At 50.0% G+C, this 26,414-nt stretch overlaps 2 protein-coding genes across 11 annotated transcripts in view; one reads left to right on the forward strand and one right to left on the reverse strand.

The window, feature by feature from the left end:
- Positions 1–1,490: 1,490 nt before the first annotated feature.
- Positions 1,491–9,542, reverse strand: Ing1 (inhibitor of growth family, member 1). 8 transcript variants are annotated; one of them, XM_087588545.1, is made up of 4 exons: positions 8,358–8,577; positions 7,979–8,240; positions 3,646–3,746; positions 1,491–3,337 (listed from the first exon to the last, which is right to left on the reverse strand). In XM_087588545.1, exon 4 carries the CDS (start codon positions 3,189–3,191, stop codon positions 2,634–2,636), a length of 558 nt encoding a protein of 185 aa, XP_087444671.1. In that variant the 5' UTR covers positions 3,192–3,337; positions 3,646–3,746; positions 7,979–8,240; positions 8,358–8,577; the 3' UTR covers positions 1,491–2,633. The 8 variants fall into 8 exon arrangements, with proteins under 8 accessions (XP_087444671.1, XP_087444670.1, XP_087444669.1 ...); XM_087588544.1 differs by having other exon boundaries at positions 7,979–8,960; XM_087588543.1 differs by lacking the exon at positions 3,646–3,746.
- A 4,648-nt stretch (positions 9,543–14,190) lies between these two features.
- Positions 14,191–26,414, forward strand: part of Cars2 (cysteinyl-tRNA synthetase 2, mitochondrial) — a 37,178-nt gene continuing 24,954 nt past the window's right edge. For 2 of the 3 annotated variants that reach the window (NM_001177684.2, NM_001436582.1), the window contains exons 1-5: positions 14,197–14,430; positions 14,615–14,665; positions 16,240–16,357; positions 23,027–23,098; positions 23,581–23,686. In NM_001177684.2, coding sequence (NP_001171155.1) covers positions 14,252–14,430; positions 14,615–14,665; positions 16,240–16,357; positions 23,027–23,098; positions 23,581–23,686 — 526 coding nt within the window. In that variant the 5' untranslated portion in view covers positions 14,197–14,251. Of the gene's footprint in view, positions 14,431–14,614; positions 14,666–16,239; positions 16,358–23,026; positions 23,099–23,580; positions 23,687–26,414 lie in introns of all 3 variants that reach the window. The other variant, XM_087588748.1, reaches the window with a different exon arrangement.

Below are 26,414 nucleotides of genomic sequence, written 5' to 3' on the forward strand. Positions count from 1 at the left end.
CACTCGGGAAAACCTTACGCTGTGTGTCCCAGAGCTTCTAGCCAGGAACTCACAGTACCTGTTACTCCACAGACCTGGTCATGGCTCCCTAGCTGATCAATTAACCCAAAACCAGCACCAGGGCTGACCTTCAGGCTGCCTGGAACAGGGCAGTAAATACTACAGAAGGGACACAAGCCCTGGAACCACAGGCCTTGTGTGAATCAGGTCCCTCCTTTCACCTGAGACAGAAACCCCAAAATAGGTGAGGTGGACAGCCCCTCCACAGGAGTCATGTAAGACCACTGGAAAACAGATATTTACATTACGATTCCTAACTGTAGCAAAATTAGTTATGAAGTAGCAACATATCATTTTACTGTTGGGGGAGGAATCACCACACCACTGGGAGGGTGGGGAGCTGCTGCACCAGAGGCTATGCCAGTTCACAACAGGCCACTCTTCGCTCCTGTCAGTCTAGGTTGCTGTCTGTGGCCTTCCAGGAGTTACAGTGTCTGGAGAGCCCCCAAAACCATAAGGCTGAGATCCAGATACAATGACCTCTCCCCTCTACTTCATCTGGTCTGCACCAAAACTCATAATATATATTCCTTCGACCCGTTACTTTTTATTACTGGCTTAATCAGCAGGAAACTTCCAAACGACTGAGTTTTTAACCACTTTTTTCCCTTGGAGTCAATGTGTAGTAGCCCTGGCTAGACTGAACTTCACTATGTAGACCAGGCTGCCCCCAAACTCAGAGATCTTTGCCTGCCACTGCATCGAGCTATTTTTTTGTTTTTTTTCTTTTTAACTTTAAAATTTGTTTTTATGTCCGAGGGTTTGCCTGCATACATGTAGGAACACTGTGGTGCTCCCGAGTGAGCAGATGACATCGGTTCCCGAGCTACGTGGGTGCTGGGAATCAACACTGGGTTTTCTACAAGGACCGTCTGTCGCTCTCGCCCGCTGAGTCTTTTCTCAGGCTCCTTTTACCAAGCATTTTCACTTTAGCATCCTCTACTAAACTCTTGCTCGCTGTAAACATTTTTTTCCTTTTTTTCCAAGACAGGGTTTCTCAGTGGTAACTGGTGGTCCTGTAACTTACTCTGTAGACCAGGCTGGCCCCAAACTCAAGACATCCATCTGCCTCTGTCTCCCAAGTGATGGGACTGAAGGTGTGCACTGCCACACCTGGCCAGAAAACTGAATTCATGCCCGGGGAAGAAAAGTTCTGGAAGGCACCAGCGAAGAGCTACAGAGTACACTATACACAACCCAGGAACCAGTGACCCTATGGTAACCAGGTCTGGATCCCACACACTCTGTAAAACACTTCAACATACTCAGATCTCAAGCAAGGCACCCAGCACCTGGAGATGAAGATCTGACTCCAGTAGGTGGGCAGGGAAGGCCACGTGCCAGGGATGGATGGCCGACGTCAGCTGTGAGGAGGTGATCTCGGTCTTACACACGCAGCCACAGACAGTGCGGAAGGAAACAAGCATGGGTGTGTTCCAATGAGTCTTTATTTATAGACACGCAAATCTTCATTTCATAGGACTTTCGTGTATTGTGAAATGTGATTTTGAAAACCACTCAGAAACACAGAGACCATTCTTAGCTCACAGGCCATACAGAAACAGATGGTGGGGCCGGACCTCACGAGCACAGTCACTTCCTAACCTTTGTTCTAAATACTTCTGACACGTATTTGCTGGCATGGACAGAATGTCTACTTCCTTATTACGTGAGATCAATAATATACAATTTTCTTAAGGCTTTGTCTAAACTGCTGGTGTATAAATTTTTTAAGACAAAAATTTAAAATTATTTGTATGTTAAAATTAAATGCTAAAGAAACAAACTGGCCAAGTTTCATTTATTTCTTGACGCAACATCTCTACAGCTCACGCACGCAGCAGGACGCGCACCTTGGCTTCACAACAGCACCGGGCTGCACTTGCGGCTATGATACAGCAGGGGAAGGTGGCTGGGAAATGTACATCTATACACTTCATATAAGTTAGAGGTGGCTACTCCATGACCTAGGGTAGCAAAGGCAGGACTCGGACCCACTGCCTGGACCACTGTGTCTGACCTATTAAAAACGTACCCAGTCATTAAAAATGGCCAGTTGGGGAATAGGCCATGTATAAAATATGTCATGTAAAATTTACTCATTTACCTCTTTAAAAAATAACAATATTTAGACTTTAAACCACCAACTTGTCGTGTGGACACACATAGGGCAGCAGGAAGCACACCAGCTGTACTTCAGCTGCCTGGCTAATTTTTTTTTTTTTTTTGTAAACCGTAACATTTTTGTTAAAACAGCCAAATTAAATCTCTTCTTTATATATGTTAGGTTACTTCCAAGTCACTCCCCAACCCCAAAAATCAGTCTGACACTTGTGGACACGTTTAATTCGGACCTGTATTTGTGGTTTCTAAATTGCTGACCGGCAGACCCTGTGTGGAAACAAGGTATACCATGAAGACACGGGCTGTCTCCGCCATCCCAAGGAGAGGATCCATTGCTAACACTCTCTAAAAACACTTGTCTGACCGTCCTCATACTTCCGAAAAGGCAGCGACATCATAAATACACTGGTGGGTTTTGTTACTCTGGATCGTGGGCAAATGTGCGCTAACTACCTGTTGTAAGCCCTCTCTTTCTTGGACTTCTCCAGGGCCTTGTCCATTGTCTTTTCACTCTCCCCACGGCACTTGGGGCAGTACCACTTGCCCTTTGGTTTATGGTTGAGTCCCACACAAGAAAAGTGGAACCACTCGATGGGACACTCGTCGTTGTCACAGCCGATCATCTCTCCGTAGGAGACCTGGTTGCACAGACAGTACGTGGGCTCGTTGGGGTCGATGGGGAGGTCCGCGGGGGACGCCTCCCTCTCTGCTTTGGCCTTAGAGCGTTTCTTCTTCTTTGAGGTTTTTGCTTTCTTCTCCTTGGGCGTTCCTGAGGTGATGTCGTCATGGTCGTGATTGTTCGAGGCGTTTTCTCGGTTCTCGTTGTTTCGCTGCCTCCGGGACCGCTTGTTATTTGGCTTATCTGCCTGTGTGATCGCTTCACTCTTTGACTTGTCCTGGCCTGCCTTGCCGCCACCACCAGTGCCATCACTGATGTCCTGGTGTGCTTCGAAGAGCTCTACATGACTGTCCACCTGCCTGCTGCGGTTCTCCACCAGCTCCACCATCTGACTCACGATCTGGATCTTCTCGTCGCCCAGCTCCTGGCTTCGGATCAGGGCCCTCTGGATGCAGTGCAGCACCCGCCTCTTCTGGGTGCTGTCCGTCTCCCGCTTGAACTTCTCATAGTAGTCATCCAACTCCTTCAGGATCTCTACAAACAGAAATAAGATGCGTTACAAACCCACTAGGCACACTGCAAAGAGACCCAATACCAACTAAGTAGGCCTTTTATGTAACTCTCTTGTAATTCACAAAAACTCAGGAGGGGCAGAAACAGTCCAGCCCCAGTTCCCACTCAGCAAGGCTGAGATGAATAACAACAGTTCACCGTTAGGTAAAGTGTTCGGCCTAAATCTTTTCTTCACCTACTGTTGCGCTGCCACAATTTCTGTTCAAATATCCCTGCAATAACTTAAATGTTTTTATTCTGTATTTCTTTGTGTTCAAATTGCTGCCCACCTTGTTTGAGACAGTCTCACTGAATCTGGAGCGTGAGTGAGCTCCAGGGATCCTCCTGCCTTCCCAGTTGGGATCAAAGGCATCTCCATGTCTAGAACATTCTATGGAAAAGCATGTAGATTAGATGATGGTGCCATACAGACTGGGGATACAACAGAAGACCTCTGCTTAGTGTCCCCTGTGACTACCCTAGCGTGATATTCCATGTTACTGAAAACAAGAAGGCTTTGGTCACAATAAACAAGGCAACCCTGCTTTAAAATAAAAGTGGCCTAGCAAGCGCAAGGCCCTGGGTTCAGTCCCCAGCTCCAAAAAAAAAAAAAAAAAAAAAAAAAGTGACAGATTTTACTTTACAGCGCATAATGGTTTAATCTGCTGCTCACCATATTTTAAAACAGTCTCTGTGTAGCCCTGGTTGTCCTGGGGCCTACAGAGTCCTACCTGCCTCTGTCTCCCAAGGATTCAAGAATACCATTGAGAACTAACTCCTTGTTAGGGAAACTAAAAATAAGTCTGCATGCTTAGAAAATGTCATTTGGTAAGTGTAATTAGACAACTGCTCAAGAAATAAAAGCTGATAAATAATCTTATAGAAAGCAAATAATTGGGGTTGGGGATTTAGCTCAGTGGTAGAGCGCTTACCTAGGAAGCGCAAGGCCCTGGGTTCGGTCCCCAGCTCTGAAAAAAAAAAAAAAAAAAACCAAAAAAAAAAAAAAAAAAAAAAAGAAAGCAAATAATTCAGCTCAGTGTAGCTCCATAATTTCAGGACTCATGTCGCTGTGGCAGAAGGAGTGCAAGTGTGAGGACAGCCTGGGCCACAAGTGTGAGGACAGCCTGGGCCACAAGTGTGAGGACAGCTTGGGTTACATGGCCCATGTTTCAAGAACAAGTTTTTCCTTTGTACTCTTGGGTGCTGTCTCAACTTGGCTCTGCAGTTATCCATGCCACAGCCTGAGAAGGCAGGCACTTGTGTTTGAGGGGTGATGGGTATTAAGACTGCTTCACAGGAGCAGCTGATGACTGCCCCTACCCATCAGCCCAGAACGTGGAATTTAACACTGCCAAAGCCTGAGAGGAGCCACAACCTGCTTGATGAACCTGTGTCAAGCAGGCAGAGACCCTTTGTTTTTGCCTGACCAAGAAACTGAGGAAATGCTGACAGAGATGTCAAAGGATGCTGCAAGTGCCAGAAACTAACATTTAAAAGCACTGGCCATTTTAGAAATAAAGTGAACAGAAGAATAAGACATTCTGCCCTATGTGGATTATCGCAAAGCCAAACCGATAAAGCACCCAAGCCTCCAAGAGACTCCCTGTGTGCAAAGGAAAAACCATTTGTTTTTAAACACAGGACATACCAGAAAACTCCTAGAGTTATTCCCCTCAACAGTGTATAGTATCAGTTTTTTCTTGAGACTCTTTTGCCATCTCTTAAAGGTACTAGTGGAAATGCTGTATGAACAGGCTGGCAGTCAGAGACCATACCTAGAAATTCACCACCCCACCCTGCTTTGTGCTCTTCTGTCAGGAAACATAGGGATTCAGGCGGTTGTCAGACCTCTTTAGAGTTCCAGGGCAGCCTGATTTGTACAGGCCGGCCAGAGCTACATAGCAAGGCCCCGTTTCAAACCAATCAAAAACAAACACACAACACAACACAACAAAACTAACAAAACCCTAGATGACAGCAGAGGCCGGACACTTGAAGTATCTCAACAGGTAAGGCTACATTCGGGTTCTGCAGGCATTCGTGGAAGAACCAGACAGACTCTCCCCTACACAGGAGGCATGTACAGTCCTATTACCAAAAAGGAAGTTTCTAGGTAGGTCAACTGCTTTAACTTACCAAAGACAATCTAAGATATGCATTTTGGGGCACCATGGCACATACCTTTAACACTAGAAGCAGGGGCAAGTGGATCTTTAAGAGCTCCACGTGGGTGAGAAAAAAATAACAACAAAACCAACAGCAAACTGTCGGGTTTGGTTTTTTTGTTTTTTTTTTTGTTTTTTTTTTTTTGAGACCTATCCTGGGTTAAATGGTATACAATCAAAGCCGATCTTGCCTCCAACTGTGATTACTGGCATGTGCCACCACATCTAGCAATGTTTCAAAGATTTTACTACTATTTTGTAGAAGCAAAATTCTACCCATTGCTAATTTACATGTAAATAACTGCTTCTTTCAGCTTTAATCCAGGTGAAGCTTGTAGAGAAAAATCTCATCAAAAACTTACCATGATGCTAGTGTGGAATCCACACAATAACACAGGTTTTTTTAGTTACCCTAAATAAAATATTCGATCAACAAAACTGCTAAGAGCAACAAACAAGGACAGCACTACTTACACACAGGGAGGCACTGGCCAGCTCGGCTTCAGACTGCTGCTGGGCCACCATGAAATACCAGCAAGGATAAAGGTAGTGAGTGACTAAATGGGCCCGCAGTACCATCTAGTCTGTCCAATTACTTTAAGCCACTTTTACTTTATATAAAGTTGCGCTTAAATTCTTAAAAAGGCATTGCTTCCAGGGGTACTTTCTATATTTGAGAAGTAATTCAGGCAACAAACTCCATTTACAACAACCAAGTCATAGACCCTCCTTTCGGACTCTTCTACATCCGAAGCACTAGGCAACAGTCAAAAACTCGGTCTGCAACAGCAGTTCTGAGCAAGGACTTAATATTCCAGAGCCATGCGGACGTACGAGCCCTCATCGGCCGCACAGGCGGGGGCTTCAGGAGGAGAACACCCGACACATCGACCCGCAGTCCCGACAGAGGCACTCCCGCTTATTCATGCCTACCGGAAACGCAAGGAGCGATCAGAGCTTCTCGCGGGGCGCCAGTGCAGAGAAGGTAAGCATAGCAGCATCCCGGAGGCCAGCGCCGCCATGGCCCCGCGGCCGGAAAGTGGCCGCGATCCACTTCAGCCTATGAAACTCAGGAGGCCCGCCCCGCCCCGCCCCGCCCCGCCCCGCCAGAGGCCTATGTGAGTCCACGACGCCGAGGGCGGAGACCGGGAGGGACACCAATCAACGCGCAGAGTCAACGAGAATGGCCCGCCCCAGCAGCGACAGGAGCCAACCCGAGGCCAGAGGACGAGCGACCCGAAGACATTCAAATCAACTCGCCTCCTCCCTCCGCCCGGCCCTCTTCCACGGAGAAAAAAAAAAAAAGCAGACAGCGGAAACACAGACTGGAGCGAGTCCCGAGTAAAGCCCGCCCCCATACTGCCCGCCCCCCAATGACTCCGAAGCACAATGATAAGGACATTCCACGGGGGATGTTGCGACCAATCAAAGGGCCGCAGAGGCGGAACGTTCCGCAATATGCTAATGACTCTCCTATAAACCGAGCTGCGAAGCTGCATCTCGGACAGAGCGCGCAGGGGCGCTTTCCCTAGCAGGTTTCGGTGTACGGGCTCAAGCAGTGGCCCTCCACCACCCCCAACTCTTCCGTTTCCCTGCTGCGCAGTTCTGTAAACAAGAGTAAACTCCGAGCGGCCGTCCACGTTCAAAACAGAGCCCCCTGACCTCGCAGCAAAGTTTCCCCAACAGCCAACAGTTCCCGGCGGGCACGCAGGCTCCGCCTCTTCGCCACTCTGGGCAGCCCCGGTCTCCGGGAGGGCTGCAGGTCCCTCACCTGCCCCGCTCCTCTCGAGCCAGAGCCCAGCTCGCGCCCACTGATCACCGCGCAGTCGTGCACCTAGTCGGCTGCAATCCTCCCTTTCACCCTCTTCCTCCGCCAAGACACACCGCGCCGGCGCCCCTCGCAGTCGGCCGAGAGCCGTGTCCAGAGCCAAGGGAGGGCCAAGGAGAGCAGGGCCTGGGCGATCGCGCGACCCTGAGTCGGGACTGCCCAGTACTTTATGTAACACTTAGATTCAGGACCAGGAGGGAGGCGGCGACTCTCCGGACCCGCACTCAGGTTCGCGGGAGTACGGCCCGCAGCCGTCTCTCTCCAGCTGGGTGCCCGCGCCCTGCGGCCGCGGCGCCCGCATAGCACTCCACCTCGCGCGGCCGCCTTCACCCCCTCCCGGAGGACGCGGCCGAGCCCCGCGCCCCCTCCCCCGCAGCACCGCCTCATCACTTCACTACAAAGAGCGCTTTGGTCGCGCAGCCTTGCAGCCAGCCGTTCGCGCTCCTTCCTTCTCCATGTCCCGGAGCTCAGTACACAAGGACCTCGGCGTATCAAAGGCGCTCCAGACCTTTTGTTCCTAGCCCTACGAGGACGCTACCGGGCGCTCCGGCTCCAGCAGGACCGGTCAGCCTCGCCGCCGGGACCCAGGGATGGACGCGGCCGCCCCCGCCCATCCATCACCCGCCGTACCTTGGTATTTGGCGTCGATCTCCCGCATCAGCGAGACGTTCCTCTGCAGGTCGAAAGGCAGTGACTCGATTGAGTCCAGGTAATCCTCCACATAGTTCACCAGGTGGATCTGCTCCCCGTTGGCAGGACTCAACATGGTTCACCCCGGAGGTCCCCGGCGACTCGGCGGCTTTCCGCTTCCTCCACCCCCCGCCCCCCTCAAACAGCACTGCAAAATGCAAAGCTCTCGCCCTCCCGCGCCCCCCCCGCCGCTCCGGCCGGGCTGGCCGGCGGCTACATCTGGCGCCTGCCGCGCCGCCTCCGGGGCCGCGGGGACCCCGGCGCCTGCAGGCGCGGGCCGCGGCGGCCGAGGCTCTAGCGCACACTCCGCCGGCCGTGCAGGCCCCCTCCCGGGCGGCGGGCGGCGCGGGGGGCCGTGCGTACGAGCGCGCACACACCCAAAGAGGGCCGGCCACCGCCGCCCACCCGCCACCAGCGTGGAGAGCGGAGAGAGCGGGGCCGGCAGCGGGAAGGGCGCGCTCCGCCGCCCGCCTCGCCGCACTTGTCCAACGTGGAAAACCCAAATACCAGTTTCAAACACTTGGGAAACATTCAGCCCCGCGCGCAGCGCGCATGCGCCCCGCCACCCCCCCTCCCGGAGGCGGCCCCGCCCCCACCGCATTCACGCCCCTCACCGTCCCGGGCCGGGGGGCGGCGGGCCGCGAGGCCCGCCCGCCCGGGGGCGTGGCCTGTCACTGTCGCTGGGGGCCAGGGTCGCGGAGGGGACAGCGGCCGAGCCGCCTGGGCAGGGACGGCCGGCGACGCGAAACTTTACTAGGAGTTTGGCACTCGGTGGCGGACCTACTGGGCGGAGCCGCACGCCGGCCCGGAACGGCGGGGTGGTGGCCTGCTGCTCAAGACACGCCGGGGCCGGACGAGCCTCCAGATCGCTGTCTTCAAACGGACTAAGCGGAGAAGAGCCACCCTCCTCCAGGTTAACTGCATTCCCCCGCCTCCTAGCACGGTATAAATAGGGCCCCGAACAGAAATGGCAATGGCGACAGCCAATCCCCTCGCGGCTCTTACCCCTGCGGCCAATCTGGACCAGAAGGAGGTGTGGTGGAACCGGCAACGCCCCCCGCACGCCTAGTACTAGAGAGCTGTCCTCTTCCAGGAGGGCCGAGCGGGCGGGGCCGAGCGAGGCGGAAGTGGGCGCGCATGCGCAGCTCCCTGGCGATGGATGCGGACCCGCGCGGGAGGGCCGCCACCGACGCGCAGAGAGACCACCACTCCCAGCATCCTCGGCGCTCCCGGCGCCTGCGCCTTTCGCCCCCTCCGTCCCTTTGTGTCGCCTCCCGGTGCAGAGTTTGGAATGGCCTGTAGACAAAGGGGCCCCCGAGGGGTGCTCTGTTGAGCGCGGAGATCTAAGGTGGGCGGGCTGGCGGGAGCAGCGCTTCCCTGATCCTAGCTCTTCCCCTGCCGCACCTGAGGCTGCCCGTGTCCTCGCCACACGGAGGAGGTTGCGGGCACCCCGGTGCGCTCCCGTAGGGCAGCACAACCTTCGGCTCCCCATCCCGCCCTTCCCCCACAGCTGCCGGATTTAGGGCTTTCTGAAAAGCCCGGGCAGAGCGAGGGGTTGCCTAGGCGACGGGTCCCGGCAGTCCCGCCCTCTTCCTGCCTAGGCGCCGCCCTGGGGCGGAGCCTGGCCTGTGGTCTCCACATTCGCGCCTTTGTATCGCTGGGGCGCTGGTGCTGCAGTCCTGGTCGCCCCTCTGGGTCCTGGGTCCTTAGTATTGCTTGGCCGCCTGGGCGGCCCTACGGGGTCCGCCGCTGTGGCCTCAGATTCGCAAGACTGATGACCGCGCTCTGACTCGCCTGCGATGTCTCTGCGGCGCCAGGTCAGCTCGCAGTCTTCAGTCACCCCGAGTTTGCAGTGTTTCTTTTCAGGCTCAGGCATTCGTCCTCCAGCAGAACAAGACTAACCACTTAGAAATAGTAGATGTAATTTGAAAGGATTTGGAACAGCTCAGGAAACACTGAAGTCCTAACCCCTTCGGCACATGTAAAAGTACTTCATGCAACCCCGTGACATCTCCCAACATTTCCAACGCAGCGTATCTAGAATAGAGTATTGACGAGGGTCATAAGAAGGCAGCAAGAGACAGTCAGTTGAGTTACATCGTTCAGATTGGGACATTGCCTGTGAAGCACAGAGCAGTGCATTTCTGCGGGAGAAAGTTCACTTGGATGTCTGGTGCTGGGTTCTAACAGAACCAACTGCTTTCAGCCCTTGTCAAAAACGGAAGAAAGAAGTTTCATGTAATTGCCAGAAAATAGTTGCACAAACGGCCAACAATATGGCTTGAGAACACGACGTGTAATAAAATGTGAAAAGTGTACAGAACAGAATATGAAATGTGGCCTTTTCCTCAGAGGTCTTTTTTCTTATTTTTTTTCAGAGCCGAGGACTGAGCCCAGGGCCTTGTGCTTAGCTAGGCAAACGCTCTACCACTGAACTAAATCCCCAACCTCTCCTCAGAGGTCTTATAACCAGTTTAAAGGCACAATAGCAATTAAGAAACAGGTATCTTAAGCTCAGCGTGATTGGACTGCGAATTAACATCTATGTTTAATGAAGATTAGGAATAATTGACCCTTTCCGAAGATAACCAAGCTGGAGTTTGAACCTGGTTATCTTTTAGAGTTACGATACTCTTAATAACCATGCCATCCTGTTTATGGAGTTCATGGACACATAAACCCGAAATGCATCTTATTCAATTGACCAGAATTATTTCACAAGTGCCTGCCACATGCTAACTACAATATTTTTACATTCTGGAAATAAAGTAGTGATTGTGCATTAATTAGCTTTATACACTGGCTTTCTGAGCAAACTCAGAAGACCAATTGATAAAACACAAGGAATGTACATCAAGCATTTTTCAATATACTGTAATATACTGTATAGAAAAACAAAGTCTGGCGAGACATGTCCCAGTTAACCTGAACTAACCCCTGAATCTACATGGTGGAAAGAGAGATTGAACCCAGTCCAGCCAGTTGGTCTTCTGGTCTCCACATAAGCACCTTACCCCATGTACCCTCCTGCCACATACACAGTAAGTGAATAAGTACAATTTTTAAGAAAAACTCTTTCTGTACATCAGAGACTAGGAAAGCAATGAACACCAGCCCAGAGAGAGTCTGCCTAAGCATGTTTGAGAGACTCCTTACAGTGGTTTCTGGTTGGAGGTGTCTCCTTAGTGAGGCACTGGGGACACTAGGTACCTTCCTGCTAAATGTCAATTTTCTTTTCTCACTCAAGAGAACCTGAGCTTGGCTTCCATTCACAGCCCAGACTTGGCTTCCATTCACAGCCCAGACTGTAGCTGTATGCATAGTTTTGTTTTATGGGGTGTTTTGTTCGTTCGTTTGTTTGAGACAGAGCCTTGGCTGTTGTCGAATCAGCTCTGTAGACCATGCTGGCCTCACAGTGTATCCAGGCTTTTTGATTTTATAAGGAACAGGCCTGGGGTCAGCAAAATGACTCAGCCAGAAAAGACCATCAAACCTGACAACTTGAGTTCACTCCCTATGAGCCCACACGGTAGAAAGGAAAACCCGCAATGTGTCCTCTGACCGCCACACACGTTTGCTGTGGCATACGTATACAAATAAATGTAATTTTTTAAAAGGGTGGTGACTTGAACAGGGTCTTCTCTGCGCTATATTGTGGTAAGTCATCCTGGTTGCTTTCAATCCACCTTAACAGCCTATGCACAGAGGTTCAGTACGAAGGGTCGCCCATTTAAGCATCAGCAGCTAGTAAGTTATACTTACCATTTTCTGTTCTTTATATTCATTTTATAATCTGCGTATGGGTATTTTGTCCGCATATATGTCTGTGTAGCATGTGCAAGAGGTGCCTGTAGAAGTCAGAAAAAGGCATCCTACCTCCTGGACCCAGAGTTACAGGTGGATGCTGGGAATCAAACCAAGATACTATGGAAGGGCAACCAGTGCTCTGAACTACTGAGCCATCTCTTCAGCCCGTGTGTGTGTGTGTGTGTGTGTGTGTGTGTGTGTGTGTGTGTGTGTGTGTGTGTATTAAAGATAGGTTAGTACTATACTTCAGGCTGGACCAGAACTCACATCGAGGCCCAGGCTGGTCTCACTCCTGAAGAACTTCAGCTTGAGCCTCCCTCCGAGTTCCAGGATCACAGGTGTGAGCCACCACACACATCCCACAAACATCTGGACGACTCTCAGAAGGCTTAACGAGGAGCAGACTCCAGTTGAGGTGGAACACCTGAGAGTCTGCTTTGCAGCCGATAGAAAACGCCATTGTTGGCTCTGAAATCATGATCTCCTGTGGCCAAGCCAAACACGCCAGCCATTCAAAACCATGGAAGGTTTGGCTCCCAGACTTCCTAGAGCTGTTTTTAAACCGTCTGCTCTGGCTCCTCCCTGGGCTTCTGCGTTCTGGCCTGTGGGATCTGTGTTTTAGACAGGCCCACCTCATATCAGATCCAAAGCTTTCTCCATCCGGGATTTCACTGCCTGCACAGGAAGTTTTTGAGTGACTTTCTCAGGCCAAGCTCTTTGCTGAATTTGCAGGGTATGGCAAGGATTTCAAAAGAGTTTACAGTTACATATTGAAGGAGTGGGAGAAGCCTGCACTTGTAGTCCCCACATTGGGGGAGGCTGAGGCAGCCTGGGCTACAGAGTGAAACCATAGCTCAACAACTGGGGTGGGGCACAGAAAGAGAATTTCACATTACTGTAGAAGGGAGACAAATAACTGTGCACACATTCGCCATGGCAAAATGCCGCGAAGACAGGGAGCTGTGAAGAAGAAGAATATTCCCAGAGAGCTTGGGACATCTGGAGACCATGAATTTGACTACCATAATGTATAGAACACGATCTGTATTACCCGGAAGCCTAGCTTTGGGCAGGCAGTTAGAGTACAGAATCTTCAGGAAAAAAGTGTTCTAGGAGCAACATGTCTGCCTAATCATTGCCTTTCAAGAGAACATCAAAAAAGGGGAAGACCGAAAGACCAAAGGACTGAGCATGCGCAGTGTCGTAGGGCCCTAACTGGACAAGCAAAGGAGTCTTCGCTTTTGTAAACCACCAATAGGGATACCTTTGTGGCGATCATTTGAACGTAACTCAGAACAGTTCTCAAGACACGAATGATATCCTTTTCGCAGTTTTTTCTTTCTTTTTTTTTTTTTTCGGAGCTGGGGACCAAACCCAGGGCCTTGCTCTTCCTAGGCAAGCGCTCTACCACTGAACTAAATCCCCAACCCATGATATCCTTTTCATCTTTACTCGTTTTTAAAGCAGGGTCTCGTGTAGCTGAGGCTGGTCTAGAACTCACTGATGCTTCTGTATCTCCCCAAATCTTCAAATACAGATGGATACCACTGTATCCATCTTGTTTCTAAAAAATTTTAAAGGATTTATTCTTATGTATAAGGGTATTTTTGCCTGCACGTGTCTGGGGCCCACATGCATGCAGTGCCGGCTGTGTCCACAAGAAGCCTTGAACCCTCTCGGAACAAGAATTACAAGCTCTTGAGTAGCCGCGTGGATGCTCAGACCTGGGTCCTCTCCAAGGGCAGCCATCCCTCCAGCAGACACTTCCAGCTACATATTCTTGAGGAAAGGGTCATTTCCTGGTGTGGTTCTTTCATTCTAAGCCCACAGGACTGTATGGAGTATGCAAATACTATGTGTACTGTGCTGCAGACAGGCAGTTTGGTATGTAGTTTTGATCTACCTGTACTGATTGTGGCAAGGTACATATTTGCAGACATGCTGTATGTATGGTGGGGTACAGTGTGTTAAGGCACACATATTGAGGTGTTTGCTGAGGGCGTAATGACCGCAGCTGTGGTGCGTAGTGTGTTGGAGTGGTGTGCTGAGAAACACATATCATGTGCTCGCCTGGGTACAAAACTGTATTGCGGGGCACATCAGGTCCAAGCAGCAGACACAAAGATGTACACCATGACCAGTTTACCCATAAGGAAAAGTGGCGAGATCTGTGCTAAAAAGGGGATGGGCCTGGGGGTTCGGGCCTCCCTTCCTCTCCTCCGCTGCAGCCTTGCCCAAAAGCCTAAGCACTTCCAGATTCCAGGCAATGAAGCCGCTTCCGGGACTGGGCGGAGCCCCGTGAGGCACGGGCGTGGCTTCTGCTCGTCGGGCGGGGCTTGGCCTTCGTGGGCGTGGCCCGGCCTGCAGGATTTTGCCTTACGCCTGTTCGCTGGATCTGTCCCCAATATGCTGAGGGCGCTCCGGCCTGGGCCGGGCGCTCCGCTGCTCCGGGCCGCGCTTGTTCTCGGGCGGCGCGGGCGGGCATGGCAACGGCCACAAGGCCAGGACACCGGTGTGCAGGTGCATAACAGCCTCACAGGCAAGAAGGAGCCGCTGATCGTGGGCCGCTCGGACGCAGTCTCCTGGTGCGTGCGTCGGGAGGGGAGGGGAGGGGAGGGGCGGGACAGGGCGGGGCCGGAGGGCGCTCGGAGGCCAGTCAGTCCTGAAAGCCTGACATGTGGTCCCCAGGGCGTCAGTGAAGGTTGTTAAGGAAGGCTTAGGGCTCTTTCTTGCAGATCTCACACATAGTGGATCTTAATATGTTCCCAGGTATAGCTGTGGACCGACTGTGTACGACCATGCGCACCTTGGCCATGCTTGGTGAGTTTCCTAGATTTGAACCTTTGACAAAGTCAGAGGGTTATTTATTATGCAAAGAGTAAACTGTTAGCTTATTTTATAAGCTGTTAAGTGAACTGAGTGATGGCTGCATTGTGGGAATTATGAGACGCCGGAATGTTAGTCTCTTTGGTCTTTATAGCAGTTCGGAGTGGCATACCCATTGCTCAGGTCTGGACATGCACGCAGGGAGTTGCTGTGGAGGAATAGCGAGTGACCCCTTTGCGAATTACATGTTCTCATTCAACAGCTGTAATCTTAAGAACAGCAATATTGTACCCTGAAACTGATGTGGTTGCTTTTGTTTCTTTTCACAAGGCCCTTCTGGGCCTCTAGGTGGGACCAGCTTGTGAAAAAGTACTTGGATTAGTTCCCCGTGAACCAAGCATCAACTGTAGCGCCCAGTTTGGAAGTTACATAGTAGCGTGTTACATTGTAACACATTTCTTTTCAAGAATAGTGATGTGGCCAGAGAGATGGCCTGCTGGGTAAAGGTGCCTCTTGAACCAGCCTGATGACTTGAGTTTGATCCCCAAGATTCACTTTGGTGAAAGGAGAGAACTGAGTCCCACAAACTGTCCTCTGACCTCAACATGCATTCTGCACATCTGTCCTCTAGTGTGTACACACACACACACACACACACACACACACACACACACATATATATATATATATATATATACACAGCATGCATACCACCCACACAGTAGTAGCAATAGTAGTAATACTATTACTGTAGTAGTAGTAGTGGTAGTAGTAGTAGTAGCAGTAATAATAAACTACTATTGGTGGCTGGAGAGATGACTTAATGCTTAAGAGTACTTGTTTGTAGAGGACCTAAATTCCTCCCATCACCCACATGATGGCTCACAACCATCAAATACATACATGGTACATGTACATACACACAGGCAAAACACTTACATGAAATAAAACAAGTTTTTTAAAAAATATTTATTTATTTTATGCAAATGAACACACTGTCACTGACACCAGAAAAGGACTTTGGATCCAATTACAGATGGCTGTGAGCCACCATGTGGTTGCTGGAATTGAACTCATGACCTCTGGAAGAGCAGCCAGTCCTCTTAACCCCTGAGCCATCTCTCCAGCACCGAAATAAAACAAGTTAATCAAAAATAACATAATTTTTAAAAGCTGGGCAGTGGTGGTGCATGCCTTTAATCCCAGTAGTTGAGAAAGGCAGAGAAAGGCTGGTCTCTCTGAGTTTGAGGCCAGCTTGGTTCCAGGACAGCCAGGGGAACCCTGTGTGGAAAAACAAACAAAAAACAAGAACAAAAAAATGGGGTTAAAAATAAAATTGTGGCCCGGTGGTGGTAGTGGTGGCATGTGCCTTTAATCCCAGCACTGGGGAGGCAGAGGCAGATAGATCTCTGAGTTTGAGGCCAGTCTAGTCAACAGAGTGAGTTCTGGGACAGCCAGGGCTACACAGATATACAGAGAAACCCTGTCTCGAGAGCCAAAAATAGAATAAGTAAATTAACACGTTGATCGTGTGTGTTGAAGACAACCCAGCAGTGTTTTCCTTTTAGCTCATATGTCAGATTTGACATCATCCGAAGGATCCTGACCAGTGTGTTTGGATGCAATGTTGTCATGGCGATGAGCATTACCGATGTGGATGATAAAATAATCAAGAGAGCTAACGAGGTAAGCACAACGGCCTCACATTGACTGGCAAGTTGAGCGGCCATCCCCTGCTGAGTCTACTTCATGTTTTCCTAGTACTCGTGATCCTTATGTGTCCCCGAGACAGTGGCAGGTTATACCCTTTTCCCAGTCAGGAAGTTAAGTCAATGGTGGTGTGGAGAAACATCCCCTCGAGTGGTGTCCCCATCCCTCCCTGTGGTGAGCCCCTCACTCCAGCTCTACCAAGACGCCCTGAGCCCTGACTTTGACCTTGGACACCCTTGTGCTTATGCTCCGATGCCTCGTTTCCATGTTTCTTTTGTTTTGCTGTTAGAGACAAGGTCTTACTCTGTACCCCAGGTTGGCTCCAATAGCCCGGGTCAGCCTGGCCTCGGGAGTGGTGCAGTGTGTTTCTTGACCACTAGGAGGTGCATATGTGTGCCAGGCAGGCAGAGTTTGTACTCCTGTTTATTTATTTTTAATTTTTTTCTTTAATTTCAAAATAGTTTTTCCATATAATATATTCTGATTATGGTCTTCCCTCCCCAGCTCCGATTCTCCTCACCTCACCCACTCAAATCCACATCCTTTCTCTCATTAGAAAACAAACAGGTGTCTAAAAATAAAACAGAATATCAAACAAGAATAGGACAAAAGAACAAATCAGAATAACAACAGTAATCAATAATAATCAATAATATTAGCCAACGAAAAATCACAGGAAGGACATATAGACACAGACACAGATATCCCAATAGAACGCATGGAAACCATGACCTCTGCAGAAGACCTGTGTGTATCCACACACGTTCTGTTTTGGGATTTTCAAGCCGTTTTGAAATAAGGTCGTCTGTATTAACCGTACGCAGATTCCTGAGTTACCCCCACCACTCACATCATCTGTGAATAGGCTTGTGCCAACTATGACACTCCTCCCTGACTACTCCATTGCGAACCTTCTAGACCCAAGGACACTTGCTAGCATGACCACCTGTGTCCTTCCTGGCCAGGAGGTGGGCGTCAGTGACACAGTTCCAGCCTGCTGGCTCCTCCCTAGAGGCTGGTTACCTCATACATACACTCCCCACCCTCTCCCAACCCCACCTGTCAGGCACTGCATCCTCGCCTCATGCCTTCTCTGACATTTCATTGACCGTCTCAGGGTATCAGGGCCTTCACTTTGAGTTATTTTCCCTCCATTTGTACAGGAACATGTGTGGTGGGCCAGAACCTTCAAATGGTGTGGGCCTTGGAGTGGGCCCACAGCCCCAGGCATCTGACTTCACCCCTATGCAGGCAGGCCCTTCTTATGGTGTTGTGTGAATAGCTTCTGCCCGAGGCCCTACAGCAGGAAGCACGGGTGCCTCCTCAGTCTGGGCCCCACACCAGCGTGCTCTGACGACTTAGTGGAGGAGGTGTTAGTTAGCCCAGCAAGCATGAGGTCAGGGGCTCTCTGGGTTCTTCCGGTGAATGGGCATTGCGTCCTGAATGCACCCTCACCAGAGGGCTTTCTGGGGCAATTTGACCTTGCCTTTCATGACTTGCCTTTTCAGTGAGGAAATATTTTCTGAAATGTTTGTGGGGTTTTTGTTTGTTTGGTTTGGTTTAAGTTTCTTGAGACAGGGTTTCTCTATGTAGCCCTGGCTGTCCTGGAACTCACTCTGTAGACCAGGTTGGCCTTCAACTTAGAGGTCTGTTTGCCTCTGCCTCCTCTGAAGTGCTGGGATTAAAGTCCTGTGCCACCACCACCCAGCTTGTGTTGTGTTGTTTTGTGTTACCTTTTTTTTTTTTTTTTTTTTTTTTTTTTTTTTTTTTTGGCAAGGTTTCATATAGCCCAACGTGGTTTCTAACTCCCTTGGGTCTCTTTTTTTTTTTCCCCCCCCCGGAGCTGAGGACCGAACCCAGGACCTTGCTCTCGCTAGGCAAGTGCTCTACCACTGAGCTAAATCCCCAGCCCCGATTTCTAATTCCCTATGTAGCTGAAGATGACCTTGAACTCTAACCTCCACCCTTTGGCCTCTACCTCCAAAGTGCTGGGATTAGAGGTGTGAACCACCACACCCACTGCTCTGCAGAATATTCCTCTCTTTTTCCACAACTGAGGGTTACTGTGAAACACCCAGTCCTTTGTGTCTCTGTAGCCTGAGGGATATTAACACCTCCCACACTCTTTCCTTTTTTTCCTTTTTTTTGGAGACAGAATGCTTGTTGTGTAGACCAGGCTGGCCTACAGTCCCACCTGTCTCTGCATCCTGGGTGCCTTTGCACACATCTGGCTTTGAGTTTCTCTGCTTGAATCTGGTGGAGGTCAGAAGGGAAGCTGACCTCAGTGGGAACAGGCGTCCCAAGAGAATAGGAGCACCTCATGAGTCTTATTCTGTGTCCAGCTCCACAGTGGGCAGCTGCTAGCTCATGCCCTGGCCTTTGTGAAGAACACTTACTGGGTAACAGGCTGGGCTGCAGCCACTGGGAACACTGCTCATGATGATCTCAAGATCCACCATGTTGTAGCCTTAGTTAGAATTCTCTTCCTCTTCCTCCTCTTTCTCCTCCTCTTCCTTCTCTTTCATCCCTTTCTTCTTCATCTTCTCCTTTCACCTTTTCCTAATTCTTCTTCTCCTCCTCACCCTCTTCTTCTTTTAAGACTTATTTATTTTATATATGTGAGTGCACTGTAGCTGTCTTCAGCCACACCAGAAGAGGGCACTGGATCCCATTACAGATGGTTGTGAGCCACATGTGTGTGCTGGGAATTGAACTCAGGACCTCTGGAAGAGCAGTCGGTGCTCTTAACCTCTGAGCCATCTCTCCAGTACCCCCGCCCCTTCTTCTTCTCTTCTTCTTTGTGTGTGGTTTTATTGTTTTTATTTTTGTTTTGCTTTGATCTGGTTTTGTGTGTGTGTGTGTGTGTGTGTGTGTGTGTGTGTAATCCTGGAACTCATGCTATAAGCCAGATTGGCCTAAAAGTCACAGAGATCCACCTGCCTCTGCCTCCCAAGCGCTGAGATCAAAGACGTGCGCTGCCACCACCACCTATCAGTAACTTTCTGTTTATATGTGTGTATATGATATAAACACATGTGTATATAAATATGTGTGTGTGTGTGTGTGTGTGTGTGTGTATTTGCTTTCTCTGGACTTAGTCATTACTATTGTGAACAAGGGCAGCTAGGATCACCTTAGCACGAGACCCTCGCAAGATCATTCCCTCCTGGGAGAAGGGAGGCCCTTGCATCTCATGAGATCCTCAGGTCTCTCACCCTGAGATTGTTGACTGGAGCAGGATTCTTTGTTGGTGCTTCTGGATAGTAACCTATGCAGGGGATTCCACAGTTGCTTGGTGAGTCATGCATGCTCCTGCTAGGAGTCTCAGTAAACTCACTGGCTCACCATGAACTTGACTTTCTCTGTTTCCTTCTGTCTCCCCAGTAGAAGTCGCATGACACTATGCGTGTATGTGCGCGTGTGCGCGCGTGCGCGCATACACAGGAGTGATGTATAATAGGTTGTATGCATTATCCCAAGGCTTGGGAATTAAGGTGTCTGTGCCGTACTCCCTAGAGGGTCCTTTGTCCCTCCCTCCTTCCCCCTCTCCCTGTCTACCTCCCATTTCTGCAGCCCATTCTGCCCTCTGTCAGAGAAAGCCTGCTGCAGTCAGACACTGTTGTACAGAGCATGAATAACCAGATGGTGGGACATAAGAGTCCAGAAATACACAAAGTAATCCACAGGGTTTGTTTTATGATAAAAGATGGCATTTCAAATCACTGGGGTTGGGGGAGGTGGATCACTCAGTAAACAGTGTTGACAGTCGGGTAGCCATCTGGAGAAAATATAAACCCAAGTTGGATACCTTGCACACAGCCAGTTTAAGGCAGATCAGAGATTAGAGATAAGAAGGGCGAGGCCATAGATGTCTTTCAGTATGTTTGAGAGTGCAGATCCATTTGTGTAGAAAGACTGAGAAATAGAAAAGACTGGAAAACGTAAGCCAAGTTTTCAGTGCTGTGAATGACCATATGGTTAAACACCTGGAAAGGAGAAGCTGGAGAGATGGCTCAGTGACTCAGAGCGCTGGCTGTCCTCCAGAGGACCGTGCTTTGACCACCAGCACCCACATTGCAGTTCCACCATCTGTAACTCAGTTCCAGGTGACCTCACGCCCTCTTCTGGCCTCCATGGGGATTGCATGCATGTGCTACTACACAGACATGCACACAGGCAAACCTCCAGACACAAAGAATTTAAAGTTGGAAAAAAAAAAAGGCACGGTGGTAGCAGTGTACACCTTTAATCCCAGCACTTGGGAGGCAGAAGCAGGCGGATCTGAGGCCAACCTGGTCTACAGAGCAAGTTCCAGGACAGCCAAGACTACAAGAGAAGCCCTGTTTTGAAAAAACAAAAAAAACAAAAAAACAAAAAACAAAAAAAACAAAACAAACAAACAAACAAAAAAAAACCTTAAGAGAACTAATGAAAGATGAAAGCTATCAAGATAAAAATAAAAATGAAACTGAACAGAGATAAATACAGATATGTGCAAAAATAGATGGAGATATGTAAGTCCCACAGCGCGTAAATGTACTTTCTACAAATCAGGAGGAGAAGAGACCATAGAAGGGGCTTTGGGGCATCTGGACACGTGGGGTGTGCTCCCGCTTACTCATAATTAGAAGGAGTAAAGATCACAGCAGACTTGGAGAGCGTGTGTTGTGCCCTACAGAGGGAGTGTGACTGCAGGGGGCGGGGGACTCACTCTGTGATGCTTGCGTATCTCACCTGGGCACTGCGACTTCCCAGCAATCTAAGGGGCTGTGGGGTGAACCACAGGCCGGCCATTGTGGCTCCTGATAGGCCTGGGGCCACAGAGTTGGAAAGAAGCAAAAGAAGTGGCAGGAAGCTCCCAGTCCTTACTCAGCATCAGTCTCAGTGCTGTGGCTTCTGCAAGCCGACTACATTAGAACCCTGACCGTCATTGGCCACCAGGCTCCACCAGTGCCATGGAGAAACTTGAGAGAGATCCTTTGTAATGGGTATTTATTTACTTAATGCATGTGAGTACACTGTCACTGTCTTCAGACACACCAGAAGAAGGCATCGGATCCCATTAAAGATGGTTATGAGCCACCATGTGGTTGCTGGGATTTGAACTCAGGACCTCTGGAAGAGCAGCCAGTGCTCTTAACCGCTGAGCCATCTCTGCAGCCCGAGAGAGATTCTTGATGCTCCAGAGCAGAAATTTCTTCTCTCATGAAAAAGGGTACACGTTTCACGAAGTAGCTGGGTGTGCTTCAGGCAGGCCCAGCACACAGTAGGTGCTGCATAAATGCTTGCTAAGTGTAGGTAGATTGTGAATTCTTGTACAAGGCGTGCATGAAGACTGCTTTTTATTTGTTTGTTTGTTTGAAACAGAGTTTTGTTATGTTGCCTTGGTTGAGGTGGAACTTACTATGTAGACCAGGCTAGCCTTGAACTCAGAGATCTGCCTGCCTTTGCCTCCCAGTGCTGAGATTAAAGGCATTTACCAATATTTGGCACCTACTTCTTTTAATTTAAAAATAAACTATCTTTGACAATTTTATACAAACATACATACATACACACATACATACTATGTACATACATATACACACATACACACATACATATACACATACATACAAACATACATACATACACACATACATATAAACATACATACATATACACATACATACACACACATACAAACATACATACACACATAATACAAACATACACACATACATACATACACATACATACACACACACATACACACATACACACATACATACAAACATACACACACAAACACACACATACATACATACAAACATACATACACACATACATACATACATAATACACACATACACACATACATACATACACACATACACACATACATACATACATGCATACATACTCACTCATGCGTCTTCCCCTTTGATGTTTTTGTTTGTTTTTATAAAAACATTGACTTAGATAATGCGCCCTGATGAGCATGCCACAGCCCTGTGGGAAAATGACTTCCCCTACTCAAGAAGCCCTGGGCTGCAGTAGCTCCTCAGCTGGGGTGGAGCCTCACCTGCCCCTCCCCCATGCGGTCTGGGATTATTTACAGGAACTTTGCTTCTGGACCAGAATGTCTGTCCCCTGCTTAGAGACCCACATCCCAGCACTGAAGGCCAGTGTGCCCAGATGTCCTGCTGTGGCAGCCTCCTGCAGCCTCAGGAGCTCCAGAGAGCTCCAGTCCAAGGACTTCGGTACCCGTTACTGATCACCACGTCCTTTTACTTTCAAGTACTTCTCTAGGCTTTTTTTTTTTTTAAACCATTTCCTCTGCCGTGGTTAAGGTGAGATGGAAACTCATCGCTTGTCCTTTGGAGTCGATGCGTGCTGCGCGTGGGGGACGAGGGTTGATTTTTTGTGTGGTAGAAATGGTGCTGTTACCCGCTTTTCTCTGCACCTAGAGGGCAGGGCCCATATGTCCTTTTTGACTACTAAGCTGTAGGGTAGACTTAACACCTAAAATGAACAGTCAGATCTTGAGACTGAGCCCCAGTGGGGCACATGGCCACCATCTTGTCTGCATCGGTGGCCCTGGTCTGCCATGATGGGCCTGTGGGTCTTGCAGATGTGCTGATGTCCTTGTCTGACCTTGTGCAGATGAACGTGTCGCCCGCTTCTCTTGCCAGCCTTTTTGAGGAAGAATTTAAACAAGACATGGCAGCCCTGAAGGTAAGCTGTGCGTGCGTAAGGGGTCAGTGTAGCTGACCCACGTGATCCAGAAGAGTGGGTTGCTGGTGCCCGACTGGCGTCAAGACTGATGAAAGGGAACAGATCTAGGTCTGCAGAGTGGACCCTGTGATGGGCTTAGTGGAGGAAGCTTGTCCGGGGGCAGCAGGATGAGGGGATGCCTGGGCCTGATGGAGCCTGTGTGAATAAGTTTGTCTGTATCCTTGCCAGAACGCCCTGATTTATCTTACATTCCTATCAGAGCCAGGCACATTCCTGGCACCGAGGTCTAACTGTCTGGCTCCTTATTCCCCCCCAGTGGCCTTGTCTGTTGGGAGCTGGAAGGGAAACCACGCAGGAAAAGCCATTGGATCACTGGGGCATCACGGCAGTCATGGATGGCTGCCGCCCTGTCCTGCTTAGACTGTGCATGCAGTCTAAGCTCGGGACTCACCCATGGTGCCCACATCTCTGCTTCCTCCCAGGTCCTGCCGCCAACCGTGTACTTGAGAGTCACCGAGAACATCCCTCAGATCATCTCTTTCATCCAAGGCATCATTGCCCATGGCCATGCTTACGCGACAGCCACAGGTAGCATGAAAGTTAAAGCTAATCTTTGGGGGACGATGGCGGAGCTGTGAGACGCAGGGTGTGCCTAGGCTGAGGCAGACACTTTGCTGGCTGTGTGGGTGTGGGCTTGGGGCTGAGTCTGCAACACTGGTCCAATTCATTCTTTTAAATTTTCACTTTTACTTATGTGTATGTGTGTGCTGATGTGTGCTTGTGGAGGGAGTCAGCCAGCGATTGGGAGCTGCCCGACATGGGTATCAGGAACTATCCGTGGGTCCTCTGCAAGAGCGGAAGCACTCCCAACCACTGATCTCTCCAGCCTCTTGAGTCCATTTTTTTTCCAGATTATGTTTAATCTTTTTAAATTTTGTATCTCAGGGTGTTTGTGTGTGTGTGTGTGTGTGTGTGTGTGTGTGTGTGTGTGTGTGTGTGCGCGCGCACGCGCAGGGGCCTGTATCTATATACACAAATGCATTGGGAGGTCAGAGGAGGAGTCAGGTATTGTCCTCTATCACCCTCTACCCCGTTTTATGTGCATGTGCGTGTGTGTGTGCATGTGTGTGCATGTGCATGGGTGTGTGCACGCATGTGTGCGCGCGCGCATGTGTGTGCATGTGCGTGTGCATGTGTGTGCATATGCGTGCGCGTGTGCGCGTGTGTGTAATGTAGTATGTTAAATGTTATGGAAGCAACGCATGTTTATGCAGCCTACTCAGCCAAGCAGTTAGAAGCAGAAGTCTCTCTCTCTACGCAGAGTCTTCACAGTCTGCAGAGCCACTTAACCAGATACGAAGTGTCTTAGTGAGGGTTTCTATTGCTGTGGTGAAACACCACAACCAGAACGCAAGCCGGGGAGGGAAGGGTTTATTCAGCTTACACTTCCATGTCACTACTCATTGTTGAAGGAAGTCAGGGCAGGGACTCACACAGGGCAGGCGCTGACGCAGAGGCCATGGAGGGGTGCTGCTTACTGGCTTGCTCCCCTGGCTTGCTTCCACTGCTGAGCACCCAGGACCACCAGCCCAGGGATGGCCCCACCCACAGTGGGCTGGGTTCTCCCCCACCAATCACTAATTAAGAAACTGCCCTACAGCTGGATCTTACGGAGGCATTTTCTCTACTGAGGCTCCCTCCATTCAGTTAGCTCTAGCTTGTGTGAAGCTGCCGTAAGGCTAGTCAGCACACCTCGCAGACGACTTTACTTGATTTTAAGCAGTTCCTCCATTTCAAGCTGGTCGCCTGCCCTGGTTGATAGTCATTATGCTGGGAGAACTATGGAGGATACTGCCTCACCTCCTGCACACAAGAGGCATGGCCACCAGCTTTCCTGCCGTGTGGCCATTGCACCAGCCATCTGGGAGCTCCTCACCCGACTCTCCCTCCAGAAAACAGTTCTTGAGACAGACTCCTGGATGGCTTCCCATTCCCTTCCCAAGTGTAATATGTGGGAAAGCAAGGGTAACAGTGTCCTTGCTCCCATGCATGTGCTGAGGGCGCATGTGGTCCACAGCTGGTTCCTTTCGTCAGGGAAGCGGCAGCATTTTAGTCCTGGCATTGAGGCATCACTCTGCAAAACCAGCTTAGCAGGGATGCCACCCAAAGTCCTATGCCATGACTGAGCGTGTCCCTTAGGAGCCCACCCAGCATTTGTTCATCCAGACCCAGGCAGCAGAGTAGATCATTAGACTCCAAGTTATAGAGCAGAGACCTGTGCTTGAACCACACCATAGTAACCCCACCCTACTTCTTGAGAGGGTCTCTCGCTAAGGCTAAACTTACCTTTTCAGCTGGCTGGCTGGCTGACTGGCTGGTGAGCTCTTAGGATATGCCTCTCTTTATCCCAAACACTGGGGATACAGGTGTGTAGAGCCACATCTGGATGCTTGGTATTTGAACACAGGTCCCCTGCTTTCGCAGCAAGCACTCTTACCACTGAGCCACCTTGCTATCTCTGTTGAAGAGTTTTCAGAACAGCTGGAGCCAGGGCAGGGCCCCTGGGGACTGTCCCTTCCTGTCCGGGCTGTTCATCTCCTAACATGCCTGTGTCTTACCTAGGACTTCATTGCCGTGAACAGACACCACAACCAAGGCAACTCTTACAAAGAACAACATTTGATCAGGGCGGGCTTACCTTTCAGAGGTTCAGTCCGTTCTCATCATGGTAGGAAGCATGGCAGCATGCAGGGACACATGTGGTAGAGAGAGAGCTGAGGGTTCTACATTGGATCAGCAGGCAGCAGGAAGAGAGAGAGCCACTGGGCCTGGCTCCAGCTTCTGAAAACTCAAAGCCCACCTCCAGAGACACACTTCCTCCAACAAGGCCCTAGTAGAGCCACTCCCTATAAGCCTCTGGGGCCCATTTTTATTCAAACCACCACATCGTGTTTGTCACAGAACAGAGTTAGCCACCTCTCATCACTGCAGCATGAGTCTCCAAGTAGATGGTGCTCCAGTGCTGTCCTGAAATCTGACTTAGGTCCTTCCTGGGGGCCTCCCTGCTCTGCTCGACCGTGTCTGTCCACATAACGGAGTCAAGACGCTTGTTAGTGGTTATGGCTCTTGAGACCCTCTAACCCCGAGTCCCCGCTCTTTCCTTGTGACTCAGACACTTGAGTTCTACAGCGTTGTTAGCATGACCTTCTCTTCCCGCTCTGCTTTTTTGCCTGACATCTTGTTTCCCTGTGTCTTGGCAGTTTATGCTTGGCTGTCCCCGTGACACACACTAACCTCAGACATACCTTCCCTGGCT

The sequence above is a fragment of the Rattus norvegicus genome, chromosome 16 (genome assembly GCF_021556685.1).
Source record: "Rattus norvegicus strain SHRSP/BbbUtx chromosome 16, alternate assembly SHRSP_T2T, whole genome shotgun sequence".
In the NCBI taxonomy this organism is placed as follows: Eukaryota; Metazoa; Chordata; class Mammalia; order Rodentia; family Muridae; genus Rattus; species Rattus norvegicus.